Genomic DNA, 24,400 nt, shown 5'->3' on the forward strand with positions numbered 1-24,400 from the left:
AGTATCCGCTCTGTAAAGAAAAATTTAATTTGTGTTTTACTGATTTTAAATGTCACATTTTCTGTTCATAATGATGTGTGACCTCTTAAGATCTGGACGAATGCTCCAATGGAACCCACATGTGCAGCCAACATGCAGACTGCAAGAATACCATGGGCTCTTACCGCTGCCTCTGCAAGGAAGGATACACAGGCGATGGCTTCACTTGTACAGGTAGGCTCGTGTTGGAAACAGCTGTGTAAACGGCAGTCAGAAAAGCAAGGTGCTCGACGTCTTTCAAACCATCAGTTCTTTTCTGAAGGCTGGGTCAGTTATAGACAACTTGGAACAGAAAATATTGGTTATTTGAAACGACATTCCTGTGGAATGGAAATTTGTAGCCGACTCAATTAGGGAGACCTCAGAAACTAAATATATATTTATGTAGATGTATATATAGTTATATAGTTGATATATGTGTCACTGTATTTAATGATGTCATGAGTTTAAAATAAATCACACTTCCTTTCATAACCCTTAGCCTTTATATTTTTGTGCCTGTTTCTCACTGCTGACTTGTTTTCCATATTAAAACCAAGTGTGAACTTGCTGTAGGAACCTATGTGAGGAAAAGAAATTAGACATTCTGGATCAGATCAACAGCATATATTTTTCTTCCACTTGCCATCGTTGTTATCATTCCACATTAGTATAAGTAAGAATTTCATAACTGCTTTGAAAGGAATTCATTCACTTCCAGTTTTACAAGATATTAATGACATTTTCTTCTCAGTGCTAATGAATAGTCATAGAATTAATGTGAACTACTACATACATTTAAATATGTATGATTAGAAACATGATTATAAAGAAATGATATATACACTTATCATGACCATGTATATACAGACAGCACTTTTTAAGTCAGGGCATTGGTATTAAATAAGATATTGAGGTACATTTTTCATTGGCCGTTAGGTAGCATAGAAGCTCATAGGACCTGAAGCATCAGTTTATTCTGAGTACTCTGCTCACAAGAAGTCATTTAAACATAAAAGGGGCTGAGGGCCAGTAAGTGATTTATCTGGATTTTGTTTTAGCTCACTAAAAGTTTTATCATACTTGGAATTGTTTTTGCTTAACCCAGTGAAGTTTTGTCATCATAAACTTCCCACTGCTTTTTAGAAAATATTCCAAGTTTCATGTACCAGGCATGTATGGTTCATGTGTTTGATATTTAACACCTGTGATTAGTAGCAAAACTCAGAAGAGATTAAGCAGGAATTTTTGGTCTCCTCTGTAGTTGCTATTCTAGGTCTTTTGCTGCCCATCTGAGCAGAGCCTGAAGCTTGAGAATCAGGCACAACCATGACGTGTTATTTCCTGTCATGGATGTGTCCTCACGTTGATGATCCTGCTTGCAAAAGTCTTAGTGTGAATGACCTGCTTGACTTATTACCCATTAGAGAGATAATTTAGCATTCAGGATTCTGTATCTGAACCCCATGTTGACTATATATTCAATATTAGTATTCAAAAGAGAAAATTGAGGTTAATGTGTCAAGTAGAAATTATGATGAAATACCGCTACCCTCAGGAAGCTGACAATTATAAAAGTTGTTGGACCTGAGGAATCAGAAAACTCCTAACTAAGGAAGAGTAACTTGTGTTTCTTTCTGGCTGTAGATCTTGATGAGTGCTCTGAGAATCTGAATCTGTGTGGCAATGGCCAGTGCCTAAACGCCCCGGGAGGATATCGCTGTGAATGTGACATGGGCTTTGTGCCCAGTGCTGACGGGAAAGCCTGTGAAGGTAAGTGATGGGCAAGCTGCCGGGGGGCCTTGCAGGGCCTGATGAGATCAGGTTATTTAAACATTCCTGATGCCTTTCATTTGTTTGTTTTTTACACCAAGTTGTGTTTTGGCTTCCCATCTAACCTGGTCAGTTCAGTTTGTGGAGAGATTGGGTCTCCAGCTGGACCATTTCTCTTTGTGTAGCGAAAATCTCAGCTATTTGGCCATAAGCTGCACATCCAGCCTTGGCCAGATGATTTGCAAGCGTACACCCATCAGTCATAGGAGAATGGGGGTAACCAAGTCAATGCAACATATTCATCCCCATTGCTGGTGGAAAGAGCTCAAAGTGCTGGTGCCCTGATAGTGAAGGATTCTTTTCAAATATGGAAACACAGTTTTCAATCTCTGCTATGGTTTTGTTTCTAGAAATAAAGGCTTTAAATTAACAACAGAGTGGATAGTCTTGTCTGTAGGTAGAACAATGTCCTGGCTATGTCTCACATGGTCTCCAAATATCTAATACATATGAACGTGGAACAGTCTTTCGCAAATCCACTTGGTAAGGAGCCCCTAGGGATGATACCACATGTCAAGATGTCTCTCAGCATAAGGCTCCATCTTCCTGAGAAGTGTTGGTCAGACAGGAAGAGTCCTGAGAGCCTCTTGGCTGAGGATGGATCCCACTAAGAAACACAAGATTCTTCTCTTTACCCACACTTGTCAAATTTAAGCACATTATCCCTCATTGAAAAGAATTAGTGACCACAGTGAACTGAAAAACTTTCAGTAGAAATAAACACATGGTAACGATTGACAGTAGAGGTTTAAACAAGACCCTGATTAATGTCTTAACTAATCGTTGTTGCTTGTTACTAGGACATTAACTCAAAGTCAGTCTTCAGCTGTGACATGTATGCTAATTCCCTCATATAGTTCTATGTAAATACTTTTCTTTGTTATGGAACCATTGGATGTTCTTTATACAGTTTATATGAAATAGGCAGAGTTTGATATAAAATTCCTCTGAGGCAAGAAACTAATTATGCTCTTGATCGCGTGCCTAATGCCTTGTTTACTTCTGTTACTGTGAACATCCAAGGAAAACAGGTACTGTGCCACCTCTGGGAGCAGAAATAGGCACAGTGAAAGTTTTGCTTCCCTTAATGCTATAAGGGAATGTTTTGTTTGTTTGTTTGTTCTTAATATAAATCATCACTGGCAGAGTGTTCATGGCTATTAAAAGCCAGTCTCAAGGCTGCAGATGTGCCTGCGTGCCAGTTACACAAGCAGCATGTTAATGTGAGGCAGGGACAGAGGCCTGGAAAAAGCCTCCACAGTTTTTAGATCTCCATCAACAACTGCAAACACACACCATGGTACTAGGAACACAGAGGACTATAAAAACTGATGATAAAAGTTACCACAAAGCCTTTGTGGTTCTTAAAATTTTAACTCACGACAAAAACAGTGAATGTATAGATAAGAACAACCAAAGAATTTAGTCTAAGTTGGCTTGTTTGGCTCTTACTTCCCAAAAGCGATGTGGAGCTACGTAAAACACCATAATGAGATACATATACATAAAATGCTTAGCCCACTGCTTGGCATGTAATAGGGGCTGAGAAAAGGGAAGTTCTCACCTAGGAGACTTCCTTACAGATGACAGATATCTGAAAGTCTACGGGAGAAGGACCTAGGTCGATGTCAGATAGTCTTCATTTTCTTAATAATAACATCATTTGCCTAATTACATTAGGCAGTTTCTTTAGCAAAAAAATAATTTAATTTCTCCCCCTTTTCCTCCTTCCCCAAGATATTGACGAGTGCTCTCTTCCAAACATTTGTGTTTTTGGAACCTGCCACAACCTCCCTGGCCTGTTCCGCTGTGAGTGTGAGATCGGCTACGAACTGGACAGAAGCGGGGGGAACTGCACAGGTAAGGCATCCATTTGCATGGAAATCTGCTCCCAGGCGTCCAGGGGACCCAGCTGTTGGGGCCTTGCAGGATCGCACAGGGATATTCGCTGAGTCACAAAAGAAAAGCAGGGATGAAGAAGCATTAGGAATCACAGAATAAATTTCTTCAGACCTGGAACTGATTAGATATGAGCATGCAGAGGAAAAAGTTGAAGAGAGTTGAAGGTGCAGAGTTAGTAGCCCAGAATCAAGCTCATGGTTACAGAGGCACGTTCCGGGCTTGCCGTACCTTTTCTCCTTGGGCACATTTTTGGAGAGTTTCCTTTTGAAGGCTGTGCCCTGGGATCATGGGTTTTGTCTTGAACTTCTCTGCTGAGACACCCACTCCTTCCGAGCCCTGGCCTGTTGGTGGTCACCAGAGAACGCGGTACCTAGAAGTCAGCCGCCCATTTCTAGTGTGTCGATCATTTTCTCGTAGAGCAAAGAACTCTTCAGGAACATTAAAAAAAAAAAAATTAGAAAAGCCGTAGCGGGCACTCTGTAGACCCTCACTGGTTGATCTCGGCACTGAGTTAAGACTTTGAGAGCCATTTTCAGTTCTCCACCCTAGCGTCCACTTCGATTCGAGGATACTAAGGAAATAAGTTCCATTCTGTACGGGCTCAGGATTTCAAGAAAACCCTAATTTTTCCAGCTGCCTAAACAAGCCGTGACTCAGTGGCCCTCCAGTTATGACCACCTCCCTGAAATTGCTCAGGACTAAGGTATTCTTGCTCAAGCACACCTACTTCTCTTGGTTTTTCAAAAAAACTATTATGACACCAAGCTGGCCTCTAGCATACTGCAGGAAGTCACCTCTCCACCGCCATGCCTTCTCCTCAGTTCTCCAAATCACCACCAGCATCATTCTACCTACCCTGATTCCTGTTAGTCTATCCTGTCCCTCTAAGGTCACATGCGATTTGAGCAAAAGAATTTTCCACAGTAGAACCTCCAAGAGGGTTACCAGGTCCGAACAAAAGGACCGGAGCAGAAAGTATCATCCTCATTTCCCAGTCTCTTCTCTCTGAATCAGCGTGTCTGTTCTTGAATATTTTACAAGTATTCAAAATAGACAAAAGGATTGCACAGGGGTGGAATTCGCCAAAACCCGTGTCTTAAATATCTGGAATTCTGTACATGTTTTTGGAACAGAAACTGAAAGGGAAATATTCAACCCAGCATCAGTGATGGGAGAGAGACTCTTAGCAGGCCTGCAGAAACACGCTAAGCCCTGTGTGTGTGTTTGTACTTGCGCTCAGCTGCACCGAGGCAAGCACGCCCAGCGGGGGAGGCAGCAGAAGTCGCCTGCAACTGATGGTTCCCTGGGACATCTTGCTCTCATTTGATAAAATAACAAGCTGCACATATTAAATATATTTTCTTAAAACCTGTGTCTGAAGTTTTGGTTGACCGAGGTCACAGTAGTGTTTTGCTTTCAGTTACCTTCACTGAAATATTTTTTCCTAGTTCCAAGGTTATATTTTCTCCTGATGACAAATTTGAATGCTAAATGTGTTCCAGGGGAAAAAGACCAAAGACTATGACATATTTCCTTCCTGAGGGATTTTATTTCAGAAGTGGAAGACTATATTTCTAGGGGTAATTACAACTGGAAACTCTTAAAAATTCTAGTTGGGAGCCCTAGATTTGCTGCTACCGTTTTATGGTGATGCCTTCCCCGCGTCCGCTCGTGTGATAACTCTGCCCCTTGCTGTTTGGTTTCAGACGTTAATGAATGTCTGGATCCAACCACGTGTATCAGTGGGAACTGTGTCAACACCCCAGGCAGCTATACCTGTGATTGTCCACCCGATTTTGAGCTGAATCCCACTCGAGTTGGCTGTGTTGGTAAGATCTTAAAAACTTTTCAGAGAAACATACTGTTTGTTATTTTTAAAGCAACATTGAATGTTGCATTCCCAAATTTTTAAAAAGTAATCGTATAAAAATTTAACATTTCCTAAATATGGTTTATACTTTCAGGTCCTTCTCTCTATTAAATTCCCAGTATATGTGTTTGGGCACTCTTTAAGTTTCTTAGTAAATTATGGTTATTAAACAGTTTTGGAAGTGGGTTTGAATTTTCAACCCTTACGTAGAAAGAATTTGCCTGACGCTTTTTTGTTTGTATATGATAAATAGATACCCGCTCTGGAAATTGCTATTTGGATGTTCGACCTCGAGGAGACAATGGAGATACAGCCTGTAGCAATGAAATTGGAGTTGGTGTTTCCAAGGCTTCCTGCTGCTGTTCTCTGGGTAAAGCCTGGGGTACTCCTTGTGAGCTGTGCCCTGCTGTGAACACATGTAAGTGGACATCCTCCTATTTATTATTATTATTCCAGCTCAGTCCAGTTCTCCTTTCTAGCTCCAGAGAATAGAAGCCACAGAGGGAGGGAGCTGCCACTCGTCTCTACTCTTTAATCAGGGAGGGGAGATCAGTCCTTCCAGCCCTGTTGAAGAATCCCACTCCCAGTTTGGAAGTCAGAACATGTCCCCAGTTGGCTTGCACTAAAAGGTCAAGTAGGGCAGGCAACATCTCATTTCTGTCTGAGTGAAAAGAAGATAGCAGTATTTTAAAGAAGATTTTCCAGGCTAGGTTACTTATATCATATTAGGACACATTGATCTCTCCTCTTGTCATCTATTGGCTAGTCTTAGAAGCTCTAGGACAGATGGGAGTTTCCCTGGGTGAAAAAGAAGCAATTAACTAAGCGAATATGAAATGGAAACTCATTCCATTCTTATGGTATGACTTGAAAGAAAGCTTTAGAGTGTGATTTTAAGGACATAATGTCTTCTAAAAACATAAAAGGCTTTCCTTTTTTCTAAGTGGATGCTGTATTACGATTTAGAGTCAGATGTAGCTTCTGGGGCAAAGGTCAGTGGCTGCTGCTTACAGGGTATATTGGGATAGGTATTGATTCTTTCCTTGCTGAAGGATCACTTATTTACTTTTTCTAAAATTATTTGTTGAGTACCTAGAGGATGAACTCTGTGTGTGCAGAGGTGATAATTTATGGATAATGGGATGGCTAATTCTAGTCTAATGGGTAGTTCCTGCCTTCCAGGAGTGTACAGTCTAGCAAAATATGACCTAAACATAAGAGCTGTAATTCAATGTAGACCTCAGTAAGGGAAGAAAGAAGAGCAGACTCAGTGCCATGAGTGGGAGAAAGAGCACACCTGGTTCCAGTTAGGACTGTGTCACTTGCCACCCATGTAACTTTGGAGTCAGCAAGCCTGTTTCCTCATTCATAATATGCCTCATAGGATTAAATGAAATCACTCATGTAAAGCACTCAGCACGGGGATGGACGCTTGGCAGGCACCTCCTTCTCTCCTTTATTCAGAAAGGGAAGTCAGTTGTGGTTGGCAGTGTGTGGTGCTAACTTGGTGCATTTTTTAATTCAGGCTTGAAGGAAGGGTGTGTGACATGAAAGAGGGGACTTAAAAGGAGTGGATGATTGCAGAAAGGGGAGAGAAAAATAGAAGAGGAGGATAGTTAATTTCACTGATGTTGAAAGAATCAAAGCAAGATGGTTAGGTGGGGTGCAGGGGGAGGCAGTTCTATTGAGTAACAATGATTAGCCAAGCAATAGAGGTCCACCCCACCTCAAACTGGATCAGAGCTAGAACTGGAATACATACATATATACATTTATGCGTATATACATATAACTTCAGAAACCGAGGAGGGGGATTATCAGATTTGGAAAGACCATGATCATTATGAAAGAACTGATTCTTACAGAAGCTTGTCAGGATGATACAGCAGATTCGGGTCATTCTTATCCATGTGTTCCTGTATGGATCACACTGCTGGTGCATGGCACTGAGAGAAATGTTTTTGAGTGAAATACCTGGATGACAGAATTAATGGAGGGAATCAAAGGGCACTGTAAAAAGCTGGTTTTGGAAACCAGGGGAATTAGTGTTGCCATCAGTAGAAACAGAGGGGTAAGAAAACTCTCTAGTCATGAAGGAGAGAAGTGGGATGGGAACCAAGAAAGAACAGCTTTTCCTAAGGCTCTGTTTGGAAAGGGTTTTGGATTGATTAACAATATTAAGAGAAGTTGTGATTCCCAGGAAATAAGACTGAACAAAACATAAAAATGGAGGAGATGGTTACAAAATAAAAAGGGAAAGAAAAATCTTTAAAAAGAAATAATGATGGAGATAGAGAATAAAATAGTTCATAAGAACATAAGACCAGAGAGTAGGCGGAAGGTTCAGAGACTGAGGACAGTAGCCTTACATTTGGCACACATAGAAAAAGCCATTTGAAAGGAGAAGTATATACAAAGATGTTAACCTGCTTCAGGTGAGTGGGGTAACTGCCAAAGATTCCTGAAAATGAATATTTTCAGATGGATATGTCAGTTTTTCTCTTGAGGATACTATTTCTAGAAATTTTAGATTCAGAAGAACTCAGTCTGATTTTTTTTGTTGTTGTCTCCATAGCTGAGTACAAAATTCTTTGTCCCGGAGGAGAAGGTTTTCGACCCAACCCTATCACGGTTATATTGGAAGGTAATTCTGTTTCGCTTATCTTAAAGTGCACACCTTTGGAACTTCCTCGGTTTTATTTACAATGCTGTCGTTGTCGTTTTGATAGATATCGATGAGTGCCAGGAGCTCCCAGGGCTGTGCCAAGGCGGGAAATGTATCAACACCTTTGGCAGTTTCCAGTGCCGCTGTCCGACGGGCTACTACCTGAATGAAGACACCCGAGTGTGTGATGGTAAGTGGCCCTTGTAGGATGACAGGTTCTTTCAGATATTAAGAACTGACCTCAAAAACCAGCATACAATTAGTCACCAGGGAAACTGAGACTCTAGCAATACAGCACAATAGTCTAAGTGCGAACGTGGCCAGGAAACGATGCCACACGTGGCAGCTTGCGCTCATGTTAGTGACAGAATATCATGTCCAATACACCCTAAATCGCCCTCATTTTTTTTTTTTTTTGAGAGAAATGGTGTTTTTTTTTATCTTGAGCCATAGTCCTGTTTATGCCTGCAGAGTTTTCCGTGCTTTTCAGAAAAGCCATTTTTATTGGAGTAGCACAGGTCTCATTTCAGTGGCTTCTATATTCTGGATGGTTCTGGGCTCTTTTTCTTGTCCTTTACCACTTATCATTTGTACTAAGCATTTAAATGAGCTTCTCTTTGGAGGCAGCCCCTTTGGTTTTATGATGCAAGTGATGACTCCTGTTCATCCTGTGTTACTGGGAAGATGGAGACTATTGACCACTGTTAGCTTTCGGAGCACGTGGACCACTGACCAGCGTGGGGAAATGGTTTTCATCTATATACAGGAGTCACACAACGGATTTGGGAGAAGACCTCCCTGTGTCCTGGAGGGGAAATATTCCTCTGCTTCTCCAAAAGGCTTATTAGGTGACCTCGGCAGTGACAACCTTGTTGAGTATTAGTCAAGCATCACAATACACATGACACATCTTAAGAGCCATGGAGTTATCAAAAATTAGAATCAGCCCCCGTGTTTGAAAATGGGGAAGGAGGCGTGATATACCTACTTCTGTGCTGTCTTACCAGTGCAGATTCATGAAGCCAGTTTTTGATGGCTTCAGGATATATCATATCCTTCCTGAGATTTTGTGAACATATGAAGTACCTAGCTATCTTCCTGAAAGATACTTGAGAATTATCATTTCTCCACATTACCATCACTGCACGTGTTTGAGGATGTTTTGGACTCGTTTATTAAGAACTCATATCAGAAGGTAAAAATTCCTTTTCTAAAACTCCTCTCCTGAAAATGCACACATTAGCACAGACTAAGGACACTGATGAATGAAACATCCATTTTCCTTATCCAGGTTGCGAAGTGCCCTGTGGATTTTCTCCAAGACCATCAACATTTATATTGACCCTGAGTACCAGACCATTCCAAAGAGTGAAATTTCCATATTCACATACCACTTTCTCTTTGGATTATAGATGTGAATGAATGTGAAACTCCCGGAATCTGTGGTCCAGGGACATGTTATAACACCGTGGGCAACTACACCTGTATTTGCCCTCCAGACTACATGCAAGTGAATGGTGGGAATAATTGCATGGGTAAGTCCCAGCTTTTCTTTATAGTGCATGTTTGGTCCTCATCCGCAAAGAGAAAAAGAGCTTCCGAGCCAGCAGTTAGTCCCAGCATTACGTTACTCGTAAGAGCAAGTACTGCCACCCTTTCACTGAGAGAGCCTCCTCCCCTGTAAAGCATAAGCTGGGCCTTTTCTCACCACCTCGTGTGGGTGGTTGGGAGTTTTCTTTAAAATGTAATGTTGGAAAATCCCAAACAAAGGTTTAATAGTACTTCTTTTGTTTGACTTTGGGTGTATCTTTCTACAACTATATTTACAGCACTGACCTACAGTATTAAAACATCATGAGTCGGAAATGAGAAAGTCACTGCCAAATAGCAGTGGAGAATTGTTACTAGGAGACTGGGTGGAGAGTCATGTAAAGTTTATTAACACCGCAGCTACATAATGACTAAGTTCTGTGGCACAAAACAACAGGGAATATGTTTCTCAAAGTCCTTTTTCTAGTAGCAGCATAGGACGATAGAGAGCTGTGTGAGAGCAGGCTTTTCCTGCCCTAATTGAAGTCAAGTTACAATACACTTCAAAAGAGATTCACTCCTTAAGTATCCCCTTAGAATCTCCCTGTCGTGATTTCCCCATGGCATCACCAGTCCCTTAACTTCCTCCTTTCTTCTAGATATGAGGAGAAGCTTGTGCTACAGGAACTATTACGCTGACAACCAGACCTGCGACGGAGAACTGTTGTTCAATATGACCAAGAAGATGTGCTGTTGTTCCTACAACATTGGCCGGGCCTGGAATAAGCCCTGTGAACAGTGTCCCATCCCAAGCACAGGTGAGTTTTAGTTTCACCGTTACCGGAAAGATAGCTCGGTACATTACCCACAAATTGTTGGGGAAATGAATCTCAGCAGGGGAAGAAAAGGGTGCATCGTTGATCTTCATAAGAAAAGATTAGCTCACGAGGGCAAATAGTTAAATTCACAGTTGATCTTAGTACTTGCAGCTGAAAACTGAGTCACAGAATGTGCTTTCTAATTTATACCCAGGTTCATTCACCAGACATATAGACTCAGTATATTACAAAAATATAAACATTGTTATCATTGTTATGAAGTCTGCCATATAACTAAAAGTCTGGAAACATTGGGCAAAGCAGTATGACAAATAAGTAAACCATAGTCCTATCAATTTTACTTATTTATAACTAATCTTGTTCCAGAAAGAATTCAAGGTGGCCCACAAAGATGCAAATGTAAAATAAGAAGGCCTAATGCAAATGGAAAGCAAGGGTAAGAAACTCAGAGCAAGGAACAAGGGTAATACACAAGATCCAAGCTGGGAATTCCTACACACTTGCCAGCAACAAACAATAACTTGGGCTCTAAACCTTCTAGCAGCTCATATAGAGAGAGATGTGATCGAATCTAAGAGTCTCAATGACCACAAAGTAAAATCAACACTAAAGAAAAGCAGAAAAGATCAGCTCCTTGATATTGAGACCTTAGAGAAATTTCTTCTTATATCCTCATACAGAAAAATCCAAATAATGTTATCTGTTTGGGAAAAAAGTCTAATTTACATCTTAGCAGTAAATGAAGCAAAAACTTTGGTGCAGTGTTCTTATACGGTAGATGATATATGTCATATATATCGTGATGACATCATTTCCTAATGATGATCTAGATTATCTTTATGATTTAGATTGAATGAACTACCATGCAGAGTACTGATCTGAGAATTGTGTGGTACCTACTCCATTCCCCACAGTGATACGTAAAATCCTAAACCTATTGTCTGGTGCTACCTGACAGTGCATAAAACAGAAGATTCTTTTTTAGTAAAATATACCATTTCATCCATTGTTTACTCTGGAAATAGTGTCATAACCATTACTTAGAGTTACGAGTTGTCTCCACTCTGCAAGATGTTGTTAGACCAGGGATTGGCAAACAAGAGCCCATATAGGCCAAATCCAGCCCTCCTCCTATTTTTGTATGGCCCACAAGCTAAAAATAATTTTGACATTTTTAAATGGTTGGAAAAAAAAGTCAAAGGAATGATATGTCATGACCTGAAAATTTTATGAACTTCAAATTTTAGTAAATAAAATTTTACTAGAATTCAGCCCCACTAATTTATTTACATATTATCTATGGTTGCTTTCGTGAAATAGTCGAGTAGTTTTAACAGAGACTGCACAGCTTGCAAAACCTAAACTATTTACTTTTTAGCCCTCTAAGAAAAAACTTGCTGACCCCTGATCTTGACCAGTGGCCTTCAAATCTTTTGATCACTCATACCTATCGTTAAAAATCCTGGAGGTGACACGCACTTGCTGTGTGTATTTACAAGTAAATGTGTATATGTCTCTATATATTTGTTTTCAGTTATATTGAGAAATGCACTGATTATTTTCATAAACTGTTCTATTATAAAATGTACACCAAATTAATTTTAAAATTGGATTTTACAAAGATAGACATCCTAGTATTTTCTTTTTTACCTTGATGGATCATTGTACGATCCCCTGCAAACCACTTTGGAGATCTCTGATAAAGACTATGATTTACTTTCAGAAATATCTGTCTGAGTTTTAAGAATCTTCATGTTGGATATTGGCCAAATCCAGGCATGGCTGTTCATTAGCTGTGCAGTCTGCACACAGTTTAGGAGTCCCTGAAATTTGTCTGGATGGTCAGTGGAGCTGGCGTGACGCTTGCTGGAAGTGGACCCTAACTCCTTTTTATATAAGGAAATAAAAGCACTAGGAAAAGAACATGTTACATTTTGATTAAAATACTTTTGGGAACCGTTTACTAATTTTCAGTAGGTTTGACCCATAAGGCAATGGCCATCTTGAGCTTAAATTGATACCATGCTATACTGGTTACACTCATGATCTGCAATTACAGAATCGCAGAGTTAAAAGGGACCACAGATGACATTTAGTGCATCCTTTATTATCAACTTTGATTAATTCAGGTGAAGGAGAGAAAGATAAAGGGTCGGGGGGAGGGAGTGAGAGAGAACAAGAGAGCAGCATCAAAAGAAATCCAGCTCCAAAACTTGAAGTAATGAGGTAAGTTGGTTGTTTGATGTGAATTAGTCATTAATAGACCTCCTATCAAGAACTTAGCTAGATTTGCCATGGTCTCCCCCAGTCTATCGAGGAAATGGCTTTTGTATGCATTCATTAAATCCTAGATCCCTTAATGCAGAGTGGAAAGAGGCACTCATGCCAGTCCCTGGGTTCAGAGCTGAACAACGTCCTTATAGAAACCCAGATTCCTACAGGCAGGATCATACAAATGAGTGGCATATGATATAGAGACCTCTGCTTCTGCCTCATTATTACATCAACATGAGGTCACTTTTCCTTCAGTGTTTGTCTTAAGGAGAAGTTTACACCATCTGTAGGAATTTTCAGATTAATTTTTTATTTTAAGTTTTTCAAAATACAGGTAAATACCTTTCAAGAATGTATACAAAGTAATTTTGTTCAGCCTAATTATTTCTCTCTGCTGACCCCTATTCCCACCCCACTCACCCCACCTTTGTTCAATCACTGCAGATGAATTTGCTACACTCTGTGGAAGTCAAAGGCCAGGCTTCGTCATCGACATTTACACTGGTTTGCCTGTTGGTGAGTTATGGTGCCTTTGTTGGAACTTTTTGTCTCTGCCTTTGTGTTAAGAAAAGGAAGTACACACTGTTATTTTCTCAGTTTGCTTTTTTTTTTTCTTAGAAGGAACAAATCATTAAACAGTGCCATTTAGCTTTATTGAAACTCTGATTCTTAGTTTGAAACAAACAGTACAGACACCCTGTGTAGCTCCACCTAATTGGCAGCAGCATTTGTCGGTCATGATTAAGGGGACTGGAAAGCTTTTCACAGAAATACAATCAAGCTTAGTTAAACCAACCCTAGGCATCAACAAAGAGAGATTCTGGGAGTAGGGCCAGTTGACGTTTGATTTGACTATAATTCCCAATCCTTCCATCTGACTAAGACCTGAGTTTAATATGACTGTTTATACCAATCCTTATGTGTAGGTGGATCAATTTTATCTCACATAGAATCTCCTCAGGTCATCTGCTTTGGGATTTTTAGATGTGAAATTAAAAAAAAAAAAATTTCCAATCTGAGGCCCTGTCTGGTAACTGGAGCAGAGACCACTGCAGTGCTAGTGAAGCTTAAGCAAGATTCAGAAGTATTGCACAGCGTTCAGCCAATGGAAGTGATGCCTTTGTGGTTTAAAACCAAATAACATAAAAGTAGATGGAAAGCTATTGCATTCTCAGAGTCTTTCCCCAGTGTGATTTATATGGATCCTTAGATGCCCCTCTTAACTCTGAGCAGTTGTGTCTAGTAGCAAACATCACCACTTTGTGTGTTCCACCTTATTCCTAATAAGTAAACTGAAATCCACATCAGCCTTTCCAATGACATTGTGTAAGAAAACAAGGGTCTGGTCCAGCAATCAGCCTGGCTCTCTTAGTGCCAAATACATATGGCTCCATAGTCAACATCCCAAGAAACCTCATGATTTGGAAAGGAAACCTGTTAAATGGCATTGGCCTGAAACACCCGGCTCTAGCTGCTTTGTTTTTCCCCTTCCCAAAACAGATCTTTTCATCTCTTTAGAATCTCTGATCTGAGGATAAGTGGTCTTTAATAGTAGAATCCATCGTTCTCTGTGGATGGACCAGGCGTGTACCCCAGCAAGGCCTACCTTCTAATGTTGGTAGCAGGCAGAGACTCAAAACAGCATTAACATCATCCACTAATAAAACTGGAAAGGCTTCAGACATCATCTAGTCCACATCAGCTAGGCCTTGCCTTACAGTTGAGGGGACAGAGGCCTAGACAGGGGAAGGGACTCAGCTGAGGTCACCTGGCTAATTAATAACAGAGCTGAGACCAGAATCCAGTCCTGACTCACAGCTTGCTTTGCCTCTAGCTCTTGAAAACTGGAAATGTGATAGTTAGCAGTATACTTATTGTTAGCAAATTCCAGCATGACAAAATATTTAGATGACTGAGAAACTTTGTTTTATTTAAGCTTTATATTCTTCTTCTGAAAGGTCTGAAGATTGTTGGCATATAGAACCCATTCGTGTGGGGTTAAAACTATAGCAAGTTTATTAATCTTGTCTTTAAACATAAACTTTTCCAAGTTGAAGTTCAAATGGAATCCAGACAGGAAAGGAAAATATAATTTTTAATATATGCTTTTGCTCTTTTATGCCTAACAATGGCTAGAAATTTGACCCAGCCTGTTATTGTTAAACTTAAAAATACATCTCTTATATTTAAAACAAATGAATGTGAACATAACATTCATAACATTTAACCCGTGCATAGTTCAAGAATGTCTGAATTTTTTTTTTCGTTTTGCTGATAGTGCATAGTTGTGATATATCTTTGCCTAACTTTTTAAGAACATGAATGACAAATGTGTGAAAAATCTAAAACATAATTACTTGTATTCAAAATGGAAATATACCCTTTGATATTCTAAGCGGGTTTTTTTCCATTAAAGAGATCAATTTGTCTTCAAACAAAATCAAGCCCTTTAGAAAAAGGTCCAACATAAATCCATGTCCTGTCAAATTTCTCCTTTAAAACAGACTGGCTTTAGGGTGTGATTCTTCTGAAAGCTCTTGTGAGTTCCACTTAAGTCTATAGCCATCTTCTTACAACTTATGCTAACAAAGTATCTTGCAGAGGCTCCGGACTATGATATGTAAAGGAAAGTATCTCAACAACAATAACAGAAACCTAATGGATTGGAAAGACCAAAGCTTTACATTCCCTCCCTGCTTCTGAAGTGTTTTGTGAAACTCTGCCAGAGGGCTGGTAGAGGGGCCCTCTGGGATAACAAGCACTTTGCTAATGGTTTTGTGAAGATTGTTTGACTGTGGAAAAGCATACGGGAGACAGGACAGCCTGTTAGCGGATTCCTGGTATCGAATCCCAACTCTGCCTCCTGTTGGCTGTACAGTCTTTGGCAAGCTCCATGCTCTGACTTGGCATCTGCATCATGAGGATAGTCAGAGTACCTAGAGACCATCTCATAGGGTGGCCCTGATGATTTGGTAACTAAATTCAGGTTAAATGCTTGAGAAATATACCAGGCATACAGCAAGGGAGACACTACTGTTACTGTCACTGTTACCATTATTATCCTAGAGGACACTGAAAGGTCAGGAGTTCAGAGCAGGCCAAACAGCGAGTGGACCCACCAGGCTGGTGAGGAGACCAGACTCGCCCACATGACTCCCTCACCAGCTGGCCAGCCTGCTTTAGCCGCCTGGGTCCTGCTTCTGCTCTCACTCCTACTTTGGTCCTGTTTTAATGCTCACCAACCCCACTTCCAGGTACTGGTTCTGACTTGAATACATTTTAATTGGCACTTAACATTTGTCAGACAGTGTACCAGGGGCTGGTGACACCGTAGCGTAGCAGCCAGCCCCGGCGCCTGGGCTTGGGAAGCCACAGTCTACTGTGACAGTCCTTCCTTGGTGCTTGCTCTCTCTCAGTGGTCAGCTCAGGCCCAGCTTACATCCCCAGACCTGACTTACCTCCATTCGAAAGCCATGTGCAGGAGAAAGGGGGTGTTGAAGTGGAATTTGGAAGATCAGAGCTGGCCGTGACCATGGGCCCTTCCTCTGTTCCTCACCAGCTCTCCTTTCACATTCTAGACGAACACCACCACACACTTGGGGTAGAGAGACCACTTTCTCTTGGCAGTCACTTTTATTCTGCTCATCTGGTGCACAGGGCCCGGTGGGTACAAAGATGGCTCCTACCTGGACAAAGCCGTTGTTATAAAACAAAACCAGACAAACAGATAGTCAGTCAGATAGACACATGAGCGTCTGACAAGCAGTCTAGTTATCTCAGTTTGCTCTTCACTGACATCCCCGCTTCCATCGCCACCCCAGCACACACGCACACACGCAAGCACATACACACACACACACACACGCACTTTCTCTTCTTTGGCTTTAGTCCTTACATAGAATGAATTAGAAGCAGCTGACTCTCCATTCCAGTTTACCCTGCAGAGGGACCATGTGCCGTTCCGTCACTCACATGTACCTGCTCTGTTTCTAGATATCGATGAATGTCGGGAGATCCCAGGGGTCTGTGAAAATGGCGTGTGTATCAACATGGTTGGCAGCTTCCGATGTGAATGTCCAGTGGGCTTCTTCTATAATGACAAGTTGTTGGTTTGTGAAGGTAAGAGAGGCTGTCGCTATGTCACATCCAGAAATGAGCCAACCGATGAGCTACACACCCACACACACATGTGGCCAATTTCACAACATTGGAATTTCAGAAATCCATCTAACTCTAGCAGTACTGAAGGGTAACATGTGGATCAACAGACATTTCATGTAAAAATTCCCTAACACGCAGCGGGAAAAGCAGGATGTCCATTCCCCAGCCCTCTCCCCCCACACACAATGTATTAGATTTCCCAGCTGATACGGAAAAGCCTGAGATCCAGGGTGTGTCCAATAGATGGCTATTGTTTCACATTGCTTGAAAGTGAGCGTGAGTGGTGGGCAGTCGTCTTGAGCTGAACCTCAAAATCAGTGTTCTCTTCCAAACGGAGCCTTTGCTCCTCCCAAGTGAAAACAAGGTTAATGCAAATATTTCAAATGCATGAGAGAATCCCAAATGGCAAGAACAGCAAATTCGATTTTATATGAAGAATGTTGGCATGAGTGCAAATGGTACTTTTTTCATTTTCAAATTACCTCCGCTTGCCATGTGTTTGTGCTGTGATTCTGCGCATTCCTTACCGCACTTCATATTTTTCCGACATCTGGGGAAGATAGTGTTCTTTTACATTTTAGTAAAAGGGATGTTACTGGTTATTAAATATACCATGGGCCCTAGGACAGCTAGAATAATTTTCTATTTAATACTTAAACTTAGAGTCTCTAGCAGAGTTTTTGTTCATGTTAGAGCATGTATTAGAGCACATAGGTCAAATTTTTAATATTAAAAAATCTTTTTCTCCTAAACTGGGGACAACTTATAGATCATGAGTCAAGTTACAGCCCCAAGCACATGCTTGTTAAATTCTCCTCACCAGGCTTTCTGTTCCTGTGGCCAAGTTGGCCCACATCCCTTCCTCTGCCTGCTCTGCGGGGGAGTGGGAAAAGGGTGACAGCCATTCCTAGCCTTCCTAAGGAGATAGTCATTTCGGGCTTTGGTTCGGGCCCTGGGCTTCAGGTCATCAAGGGTCAGGTGTGGGGAGGAGGCATGATGTGGGAATGGAGAAGAAAGCCCACAGCAGGTGACCTTATAGTGCGAGAGGTGGCTGCCTGCTCATAGCCACCGTCTTCCACCTGTCGTACGTGCCTCAGGATGTCTGCCACCTTCTGTGGCATCTCCCCTTCTCTTCCATTCAGAGCTGGTTACTTGACCCAGGTGCCTCTTTGGCACTTATGTCTGCTGAAGCAGCAGCCGTTGGCCAGAAACCAGAGGTAAGGCCACCCAGGTCCACCACGTCAACCTAGACCTTGCTACACACATGAGACTGAAAACCTGCAGCTGCACCAGTATAAGGCACTTTGCTGTCAGGGTAGCATTCAGTGGATATGGAGATTACAAAGCACTCCAACTTTTGGTTTCCGTTTCGTAGGATATCCATCTTCAGGGTGAATGTTTAATCCAGGGTCCGGTGCTTCCCAGCACACTCATAGCTCGCACAATCAGAAAAGGAAGGTTGATTTAGTACATGCCTCAGCCAGACTGAAATTGGAATGGATTCCAGAAGTGATTTAGGGCGCATCCATGCGTCTGCCCTCCCCAAGTATGTATATAATCAGATGTTAGGCATCTGATGCATTACAGAAATGCTTGTCTGTGACACCGACTGGCTTCTCCAACTACACAAGGTACCCTCTGTGTTTCTGTACACCCTTAATTAAGAGCAGGGCAGGCCTGGTGGTGAGGTGATGCTGGGTCCTGGGTCCACTGCAACCCAAGGTAGGCATATTCTGCTTCTGTATCTGTTGTACAGAGAAGCACACCCCGTATTAGACGGAAACTCCCACTGACTGCCCATAGTCCTGAGGTTTTCCCACCACAAAAGCACACACCTAGGAGGCCTTGGTTGATGTATTTGCCGCCCCCTTGTGGGAACTTCTTTGGCTGAGCCGACTTCTGCATGAAACCCCGGTACTGGTGCTGAGCTGACTCCCACCTGTGTTACAGGCTATTCCCTTTACTGGATTTAGACTGAATTAGAATGTTTCATAAGAGCAGGAGAAGGGAATATGTATTTTGCCCCACGCTATAGCCTGGACTGTGCAGTAACTTTTGCAATGCCATGAATTTGAACTGTATTAGGTAGCTGTTAAATTTTTTAAAAGATAGACAAACAACTCCCTGAGCATAGTCAAAGCCCTGGAGCACACAATATCCATTTTATTCTTTCCTTTGATAGTGAGCGTTTGGTTATTTTCAGTGGTTTTATGTGCAGTCTCTCATGTTAAGTCTCCTTGATTTGACTGCCATGTGGCAGAAATTTAAGCAAGAGCCTGTGCAGCTCTGCAGTTCAAAGCACTGTCTGTAGACCAGGAGTACCAGCATCACTTGGGAGCTTAACGGAAGCACAGAATCTCAAGCCTCTCCCCAGACATGCTGAATCAGATGTGCCTTTCAAAAAACTCCTAAGTGATTCATATGCGCATCCAGGTTTGAGATGCTGTGCTCTGCAGAGCTCACAACCTTCCAGACAAAAGCAACCCAACTGAATCCTAAAACCCCCAGGCTTTGAGCAAATACAAGATTTCCTAGGATATTGGTCTATACCCGTATCAAGTCCTGGCCCTTGAAGCTGAGTTTTCACAACTTTTTCTAGACATTAGCAGCGTTAGAACCCGTATGTGGTGATAAATCATGTATTTGCATTTCTGAAAAATATTTGTAAAACAGAAAAATTAGAAAACAAAATTTCCATCTTCCGTGGTTTGTTCAGTAGAACCGATCAAAACAAGAAAATATAAATCCATGTTGTGTGAGAGGCTTCATCAACTTGACACCAGATTCCGCCCTCCCTGTAATTCAGTTCTCTCCTGCTTGTAGATATCGACGAGTGTCAGAACGGCCCGGTGTGCCAGCGCAACGCGGAGTGCATCAACACTGCGGGCAGCTACCGCTGCGACTGCAAGCCCGGCTACCGCTTCACCTCCACAGGGCAGTGCAATGGCAAGTAGTCCCCACCGCCCAGCGCCCGCCCGACGGGCCAGCCCCATTCAGCTGCAGATACCTGGATTTCTTTGAGATGGTTAGGTTGAAGAATACATGACTTCTGAGTTGTAGTAACTAAACTGGGAAAAGGGAAATCTGTTGAAATGTCTTCACACTTAGCTTTTTTCTCCCTTTGGAGGTGTGACGTTTCCAAATTTGCCTCTCTGCTGCCCTGCTGCAAACACCCACTCCCACAAATGCGCGCACACACACACGCACACACACACACACACACACTCTCTCTCTCCCTCTCTCTCTCTCTCTCTCTCTCTCTCTCTCTCTCACTCCCTAACTGGTATTCAGGACCAAATACTTTTTTGTCCTTTCACATAATCCCCCTGGAGTGGGTGAGGTTGTCACCATTCTGGCCACATACCCCAAGTCTAGATGGCAAAGCTCTCCTGAGCTGGGCCAGATTAAACTGCACAAACCAAGGAAAAAGAACCAACAGTATCACTTTTTCTCCCAAACAGCTTACACAGCTGAGGGCAGCAAACGTTGAAAGCCTTTTATTTGCTATGTCACCTACAGTAAAATGAGAAACTATCCGCTAGAGGTTAAATTTTTTTGTTGTTCCCGTTTGTCAGGGATGTGGTAGAAATAAGAAGGATGAGCGTGTTACCAACTTAAATTGATGGCAAAATTATTAGGTGTCTGATGGTATCTTGTAGCCAGTGGTATCAAAATAAAAACACTGGTGTTTCAGCCCAGAAGGAAAGTAATACCTCAGAATGATTTTCATCTGAGTTTTTTAGTAATTATAAATCACTGTATATTTAGCAAGGAGGTCAGGAAGAATGTGTTATTTTGCTTCTGCCTCACTTCACAAGGAATTTCCTGGATATTTTATGCATTTGTGAATGAAACAACACCAAGGAACGTGGTCAGATTTTCCTTGGATTTCCTTGCCCACCAGTGATTAAGTGGTGGGAAGTGCACTGCTTTCCGTAGGGTATTTTGCATTGTTTTGTGAGACTTTGGTGGGAAGAGGGTGTAATACCAGAACAAAAACTCATTTTGAGAATCAAGACTTGTTTTTTGGGGGTTTAAAGGAACATGTGCAAGTATTTAGCATTTTGTCAGCAGAGCAGTTGTTATCCACGTACTGAAAAAAAACAAAACAGGACAGGAAAAGTGAGGACGTCTCTGATATGAGTCACAATGCTCTCATGAAACTTGGCATTCATACCACTTCCCTGCATTTTGCTTGTAATTTATATTTAATTGAAACTGCGTGAAATAATTCCAATCAAAATAAGGAATTGCTGATAATATAGAACATGTCATTTCACACCATTATCATGCTCAGGCAAGATGAGGGAAGAACTATTTTATACATCAAGATAAGACGTCCAACCAGGGCCTGCTGGGGCTTAAGCCCTGTCATGTTTTCTTGTAGAATATTAACATAAATAAAGCTCATCCGGCGTTAACCAGCGATAAGTACTGTGAAGGAGTGTTGTCTGTAGCCAAATCTTCATTTCCCTCATTCATCGAAATCCTCACAAGAAAGGGAATGTACTTGAATTTGAGTTTTGCAGCTATTCAGCCTCTAGGGCTGAAGACTTCACTCTGGAAATGTCTTCACTTACATCTTACTTTTAAAATGTCTTTAAATACTGTCCTATACATGGCATTTTTCAGACATATTGTAAAATACTCCTGTCTTCCTGTGTTTAAGATGAAAAGAACTAAACTTTCCTTATCATAATAAGATTTTTATTTGAATCCATAAGTACATCATTTCAACAGCTGGCCATAATACCTGCACTGTTGCTGAGAGATTTTTAGAGAACAGTTAGGCATCGAAGCTGAGGATGCTGGTCTCACCTGAGGAGCTGTGGCATTAGAGCAAGTGCAGCCCCCTTCTGAAGTGGGTTGCCCAGCTAAAGACATATTCTTCCCAGCCATTTCCTCATGGTCTCCTCTCTTTCTGCTGACTGTGTGGGTGTTTTCCCCCAGTACCCTGTTTAAATCTCCTATCTCAACCTCAGGCAGCACCTTCTCGGAGTTTAAATCTTGGTGCTTGTAGAAACCTAGTTTTCTGGTCTCAATACAAAGTGAACTTCACAATTAAGTTCTCTAGAATTGTAACTTTCTGTTTCACCAGTAGAACTGCAAAGTAATCCATGTCTCATTTTTTAAAAATCATCATGAAATAGGCAATGTAGGAAAGAAAATTCCTAACTGAGGATCCCTTTCTAATAAGATTCTTAATGCTCTCCATTTTCTGTGGGTCCCAGAGATAAGACAGACCTGGTCCTTGCATTCTCCCAGATCCATATTACCAGAGGTTACCCAAGGTTTGGGCCAACCCTCCTCAAAATCAGCTCCCTCCACAGAGCTTGGCAATGGAAATCAATTTCCTCTGCCTATCTCAGGGAGAAGCTTGCTCATTTTAAATCCGTTTTCTCTGATGGGAACAATCATAATTTGTCCACTAGCATTTCTGCATGGGCTAGCCATAGCTCCTAAGCTACTCTATCCCAATTTCCCCTCTTTATGATAGACTCAACCGCACCTGAGACTTTTAAAGGATATGGTGATTCATCAACTCTAAATGTTCTGCGTATTGGAAAAGTAGTTCTAAAAATGGCAGCCTGAGCACGTGAAATGGAGGGAATATACTCTCTCCTGGCGTGGGCACAGCTGCCCTGTGCAGCAAAAAGTGCCTGTTCCCAGTTGCTGTCTTCTCAGTAGATAGGGCGGGCAAACAGCAAGCTTGGATTATTCAGCTGAGGGCAGGGTGCTGCGGTGCTCTACAACATCTACACCCAAGGGGGCATTCTGCTATTTGCTTTCTTTTGTGACAATAGGAAAATCAGGATAACGCAGTGCCTTTTGAGTTACATTTTCCCTAAACGTAGAATCTTGAGAGCTTTAGAAAATTAGAGACATAAGTAGGCATGTAATTATGTCATCTGTGGATTCCTGCAACAAATCTGGCCCCTCAGATAATCAGATTTCAGGAGAGCATCACTTGATGACAAATATAATTTAAAGCCTAAAGACTGGCAGAAGCAAGATGAGAGGGCTTCCTCTTGAAAGAATATGGATAAGAAAGAAAGAAACATCATTAGGATTGTCAAGTGCTGAAAGGAGCCATGTGTAGACAGGAAGACTTGGTTCAGATGGAACAAAAGGTTATAGGAGTGAGACAGAATAATGATGTGTAAGTGGAACAAGGGACGATGCAGGCTGTCCATCATGAAAACCTATCTTAGCAATGGGACTTGTTTGATTTAAATTTCTAGAGGAAGCCATGAAGCTTCCATGATTTGAGGCACCAAATCTTGACTAGACAAAATACTTCAATCAGTTACACAGTCTAGGATACTGCTTAGGCAGATAATCAAATGGATTATCTACCAGTCTGGATTTTTCTTCCCCATTCTAAGTTTTCTCTTCTTTTAGAAGATTTTTTTGGATACCGCCCCTGTTTTTCATTGCTTGTGTATTGTTAATATGGTCTGAATGTGCCCAGTAAATCAGAGTAAGTTTTAACCAATTTTGAGTCAAAAATAAATATGTCAGCATCTGTTTTACTGGCTTAGTTTAGAGCTAGGATTAATCCTGAGAGCAATACCTAGAAGTAAGTTATTTGATTTGATTTTGTCTTCTAAGTTTTCACTTAATTTTTATCTACAGATCGCAATGAATGTCAAGAAATCCCCAATATATGCAGCCACGGACAGTGTATTGACACAGTTGGAAGCTTTTATTGTCTTTGCCACACTGGTTTTAAAACAAACGCTGATCAAACCATGTGTTTGGGTGAGTATGTGACTATCATTTCATTTCTTCTTAATAACCCATTGAAAAAATTCATTTGTATCTGAGTATATTTAAAGTTAACCCTAAACCTTTCGGTAGTTGTTTTGTTATTTATAAAATAAAAACAGAAGCACATGTGTAGCATTAATATCCTTTGGTATTTAATCTTTAGTAATCTGAACATCATAAACCTCTTTCTTGATAATCATTTGGCTGTCAGTTCAGAAAAACTTTTGACTAAGAGATAAATTGAGAAAGATATGAAGACAAAAAATTACTATTTATTAATGTTAAAAGCCTATTATTCTTTTATAATATTTGTGTGAGTTTGCCTTATTGGAAAGGGTGCAGCTTTTGATTGTTTGAGTATGAGCATTTTTTGAGACCTGTCTGTAGTTTGTATCAGATCCTTAAAGACAAATTTACAGATCATTTTCCTAGGGGAAAAGAGCTCAAGATTTTAAATCTCTTCCTTGGTCTTAGTACTGAATCAGAATGTTGATTTAGAATAAACTTCAAATGTGTCATCAGTCAATTTCTCTCTTT

At 41.2% G+C, this 24,400-nt stretch overlaps 1 protein-coding gene across 1 annotated transcript in view; it reads left to right on the forward strand.

The window, feature by feature from the left end:
• FBN1 (fibrillin 1) overlaps positions 1-24,400 on the forward strand; it is a 255,338-nt gene that overhangs the window by 181,547 nt on the left and 49,391 nt on the right. Inside the window, exons 35-47 of the mRNA XM_007455563.1 lie at positions 91-213; positions 1,666-1,791; positions 3,589-3,711; positions 5,460-5,582; positions 5,877-6,041; positions 8,199-8,267; positions 8,353-8,478; positions 9,701-9,823; positions 10,478-10,636; positions 13,376-13,447; positions 16,925-17,050; positions 19,916-20,038; positions 23,729-23,854. Coding sequence (XP_007455625.1) covers positions 91-213; positions 1,666-1,791; positions 3,589-3,711; positions 5,460-5,582; positions 5,877-6,041; positions 8,199-8,267; positions 8,353-8,478; positions 9,701-9,823; positions 10,478-10,636; positions 13,376-13,447; positions 16,925-17,050; positions 19,916-20,038; positions 23,729-23,854 — 1,584 coding nt within the window. The remainder of the gene's footprint in view (positions 1-90; positions 214-1,665; positions 1,792-3,588; positions 3,712-5,459; positions 5,583-5,876; positions 6,042-8,198; positions 8,268-8,352; positions 8,479-9,700; positions 9,824-10,477; positions 10,637-13,375; positions 13,448-16,924; positions 17,051-19,915; positions 20,039-23,728; positions 23,855-24,400) is intronic.

Source organism: Lipotes vexillifer, unplaced genomic scaffold (assembly GCF_000442215.2).
Source record: "Lipotes vexillifer unplaced genomic scaffold, Lipotes_vexillifer_v1.1 scaffold24, whole genome shotgun sequence".
Classification (NCBI taxonomy): domain Eukaryota; kingdom Metazoa; phylum Chordata; class Mammalia; order Artiodactyla; family Lipotidae; genus Lipotes; species Lipotes vexillifer.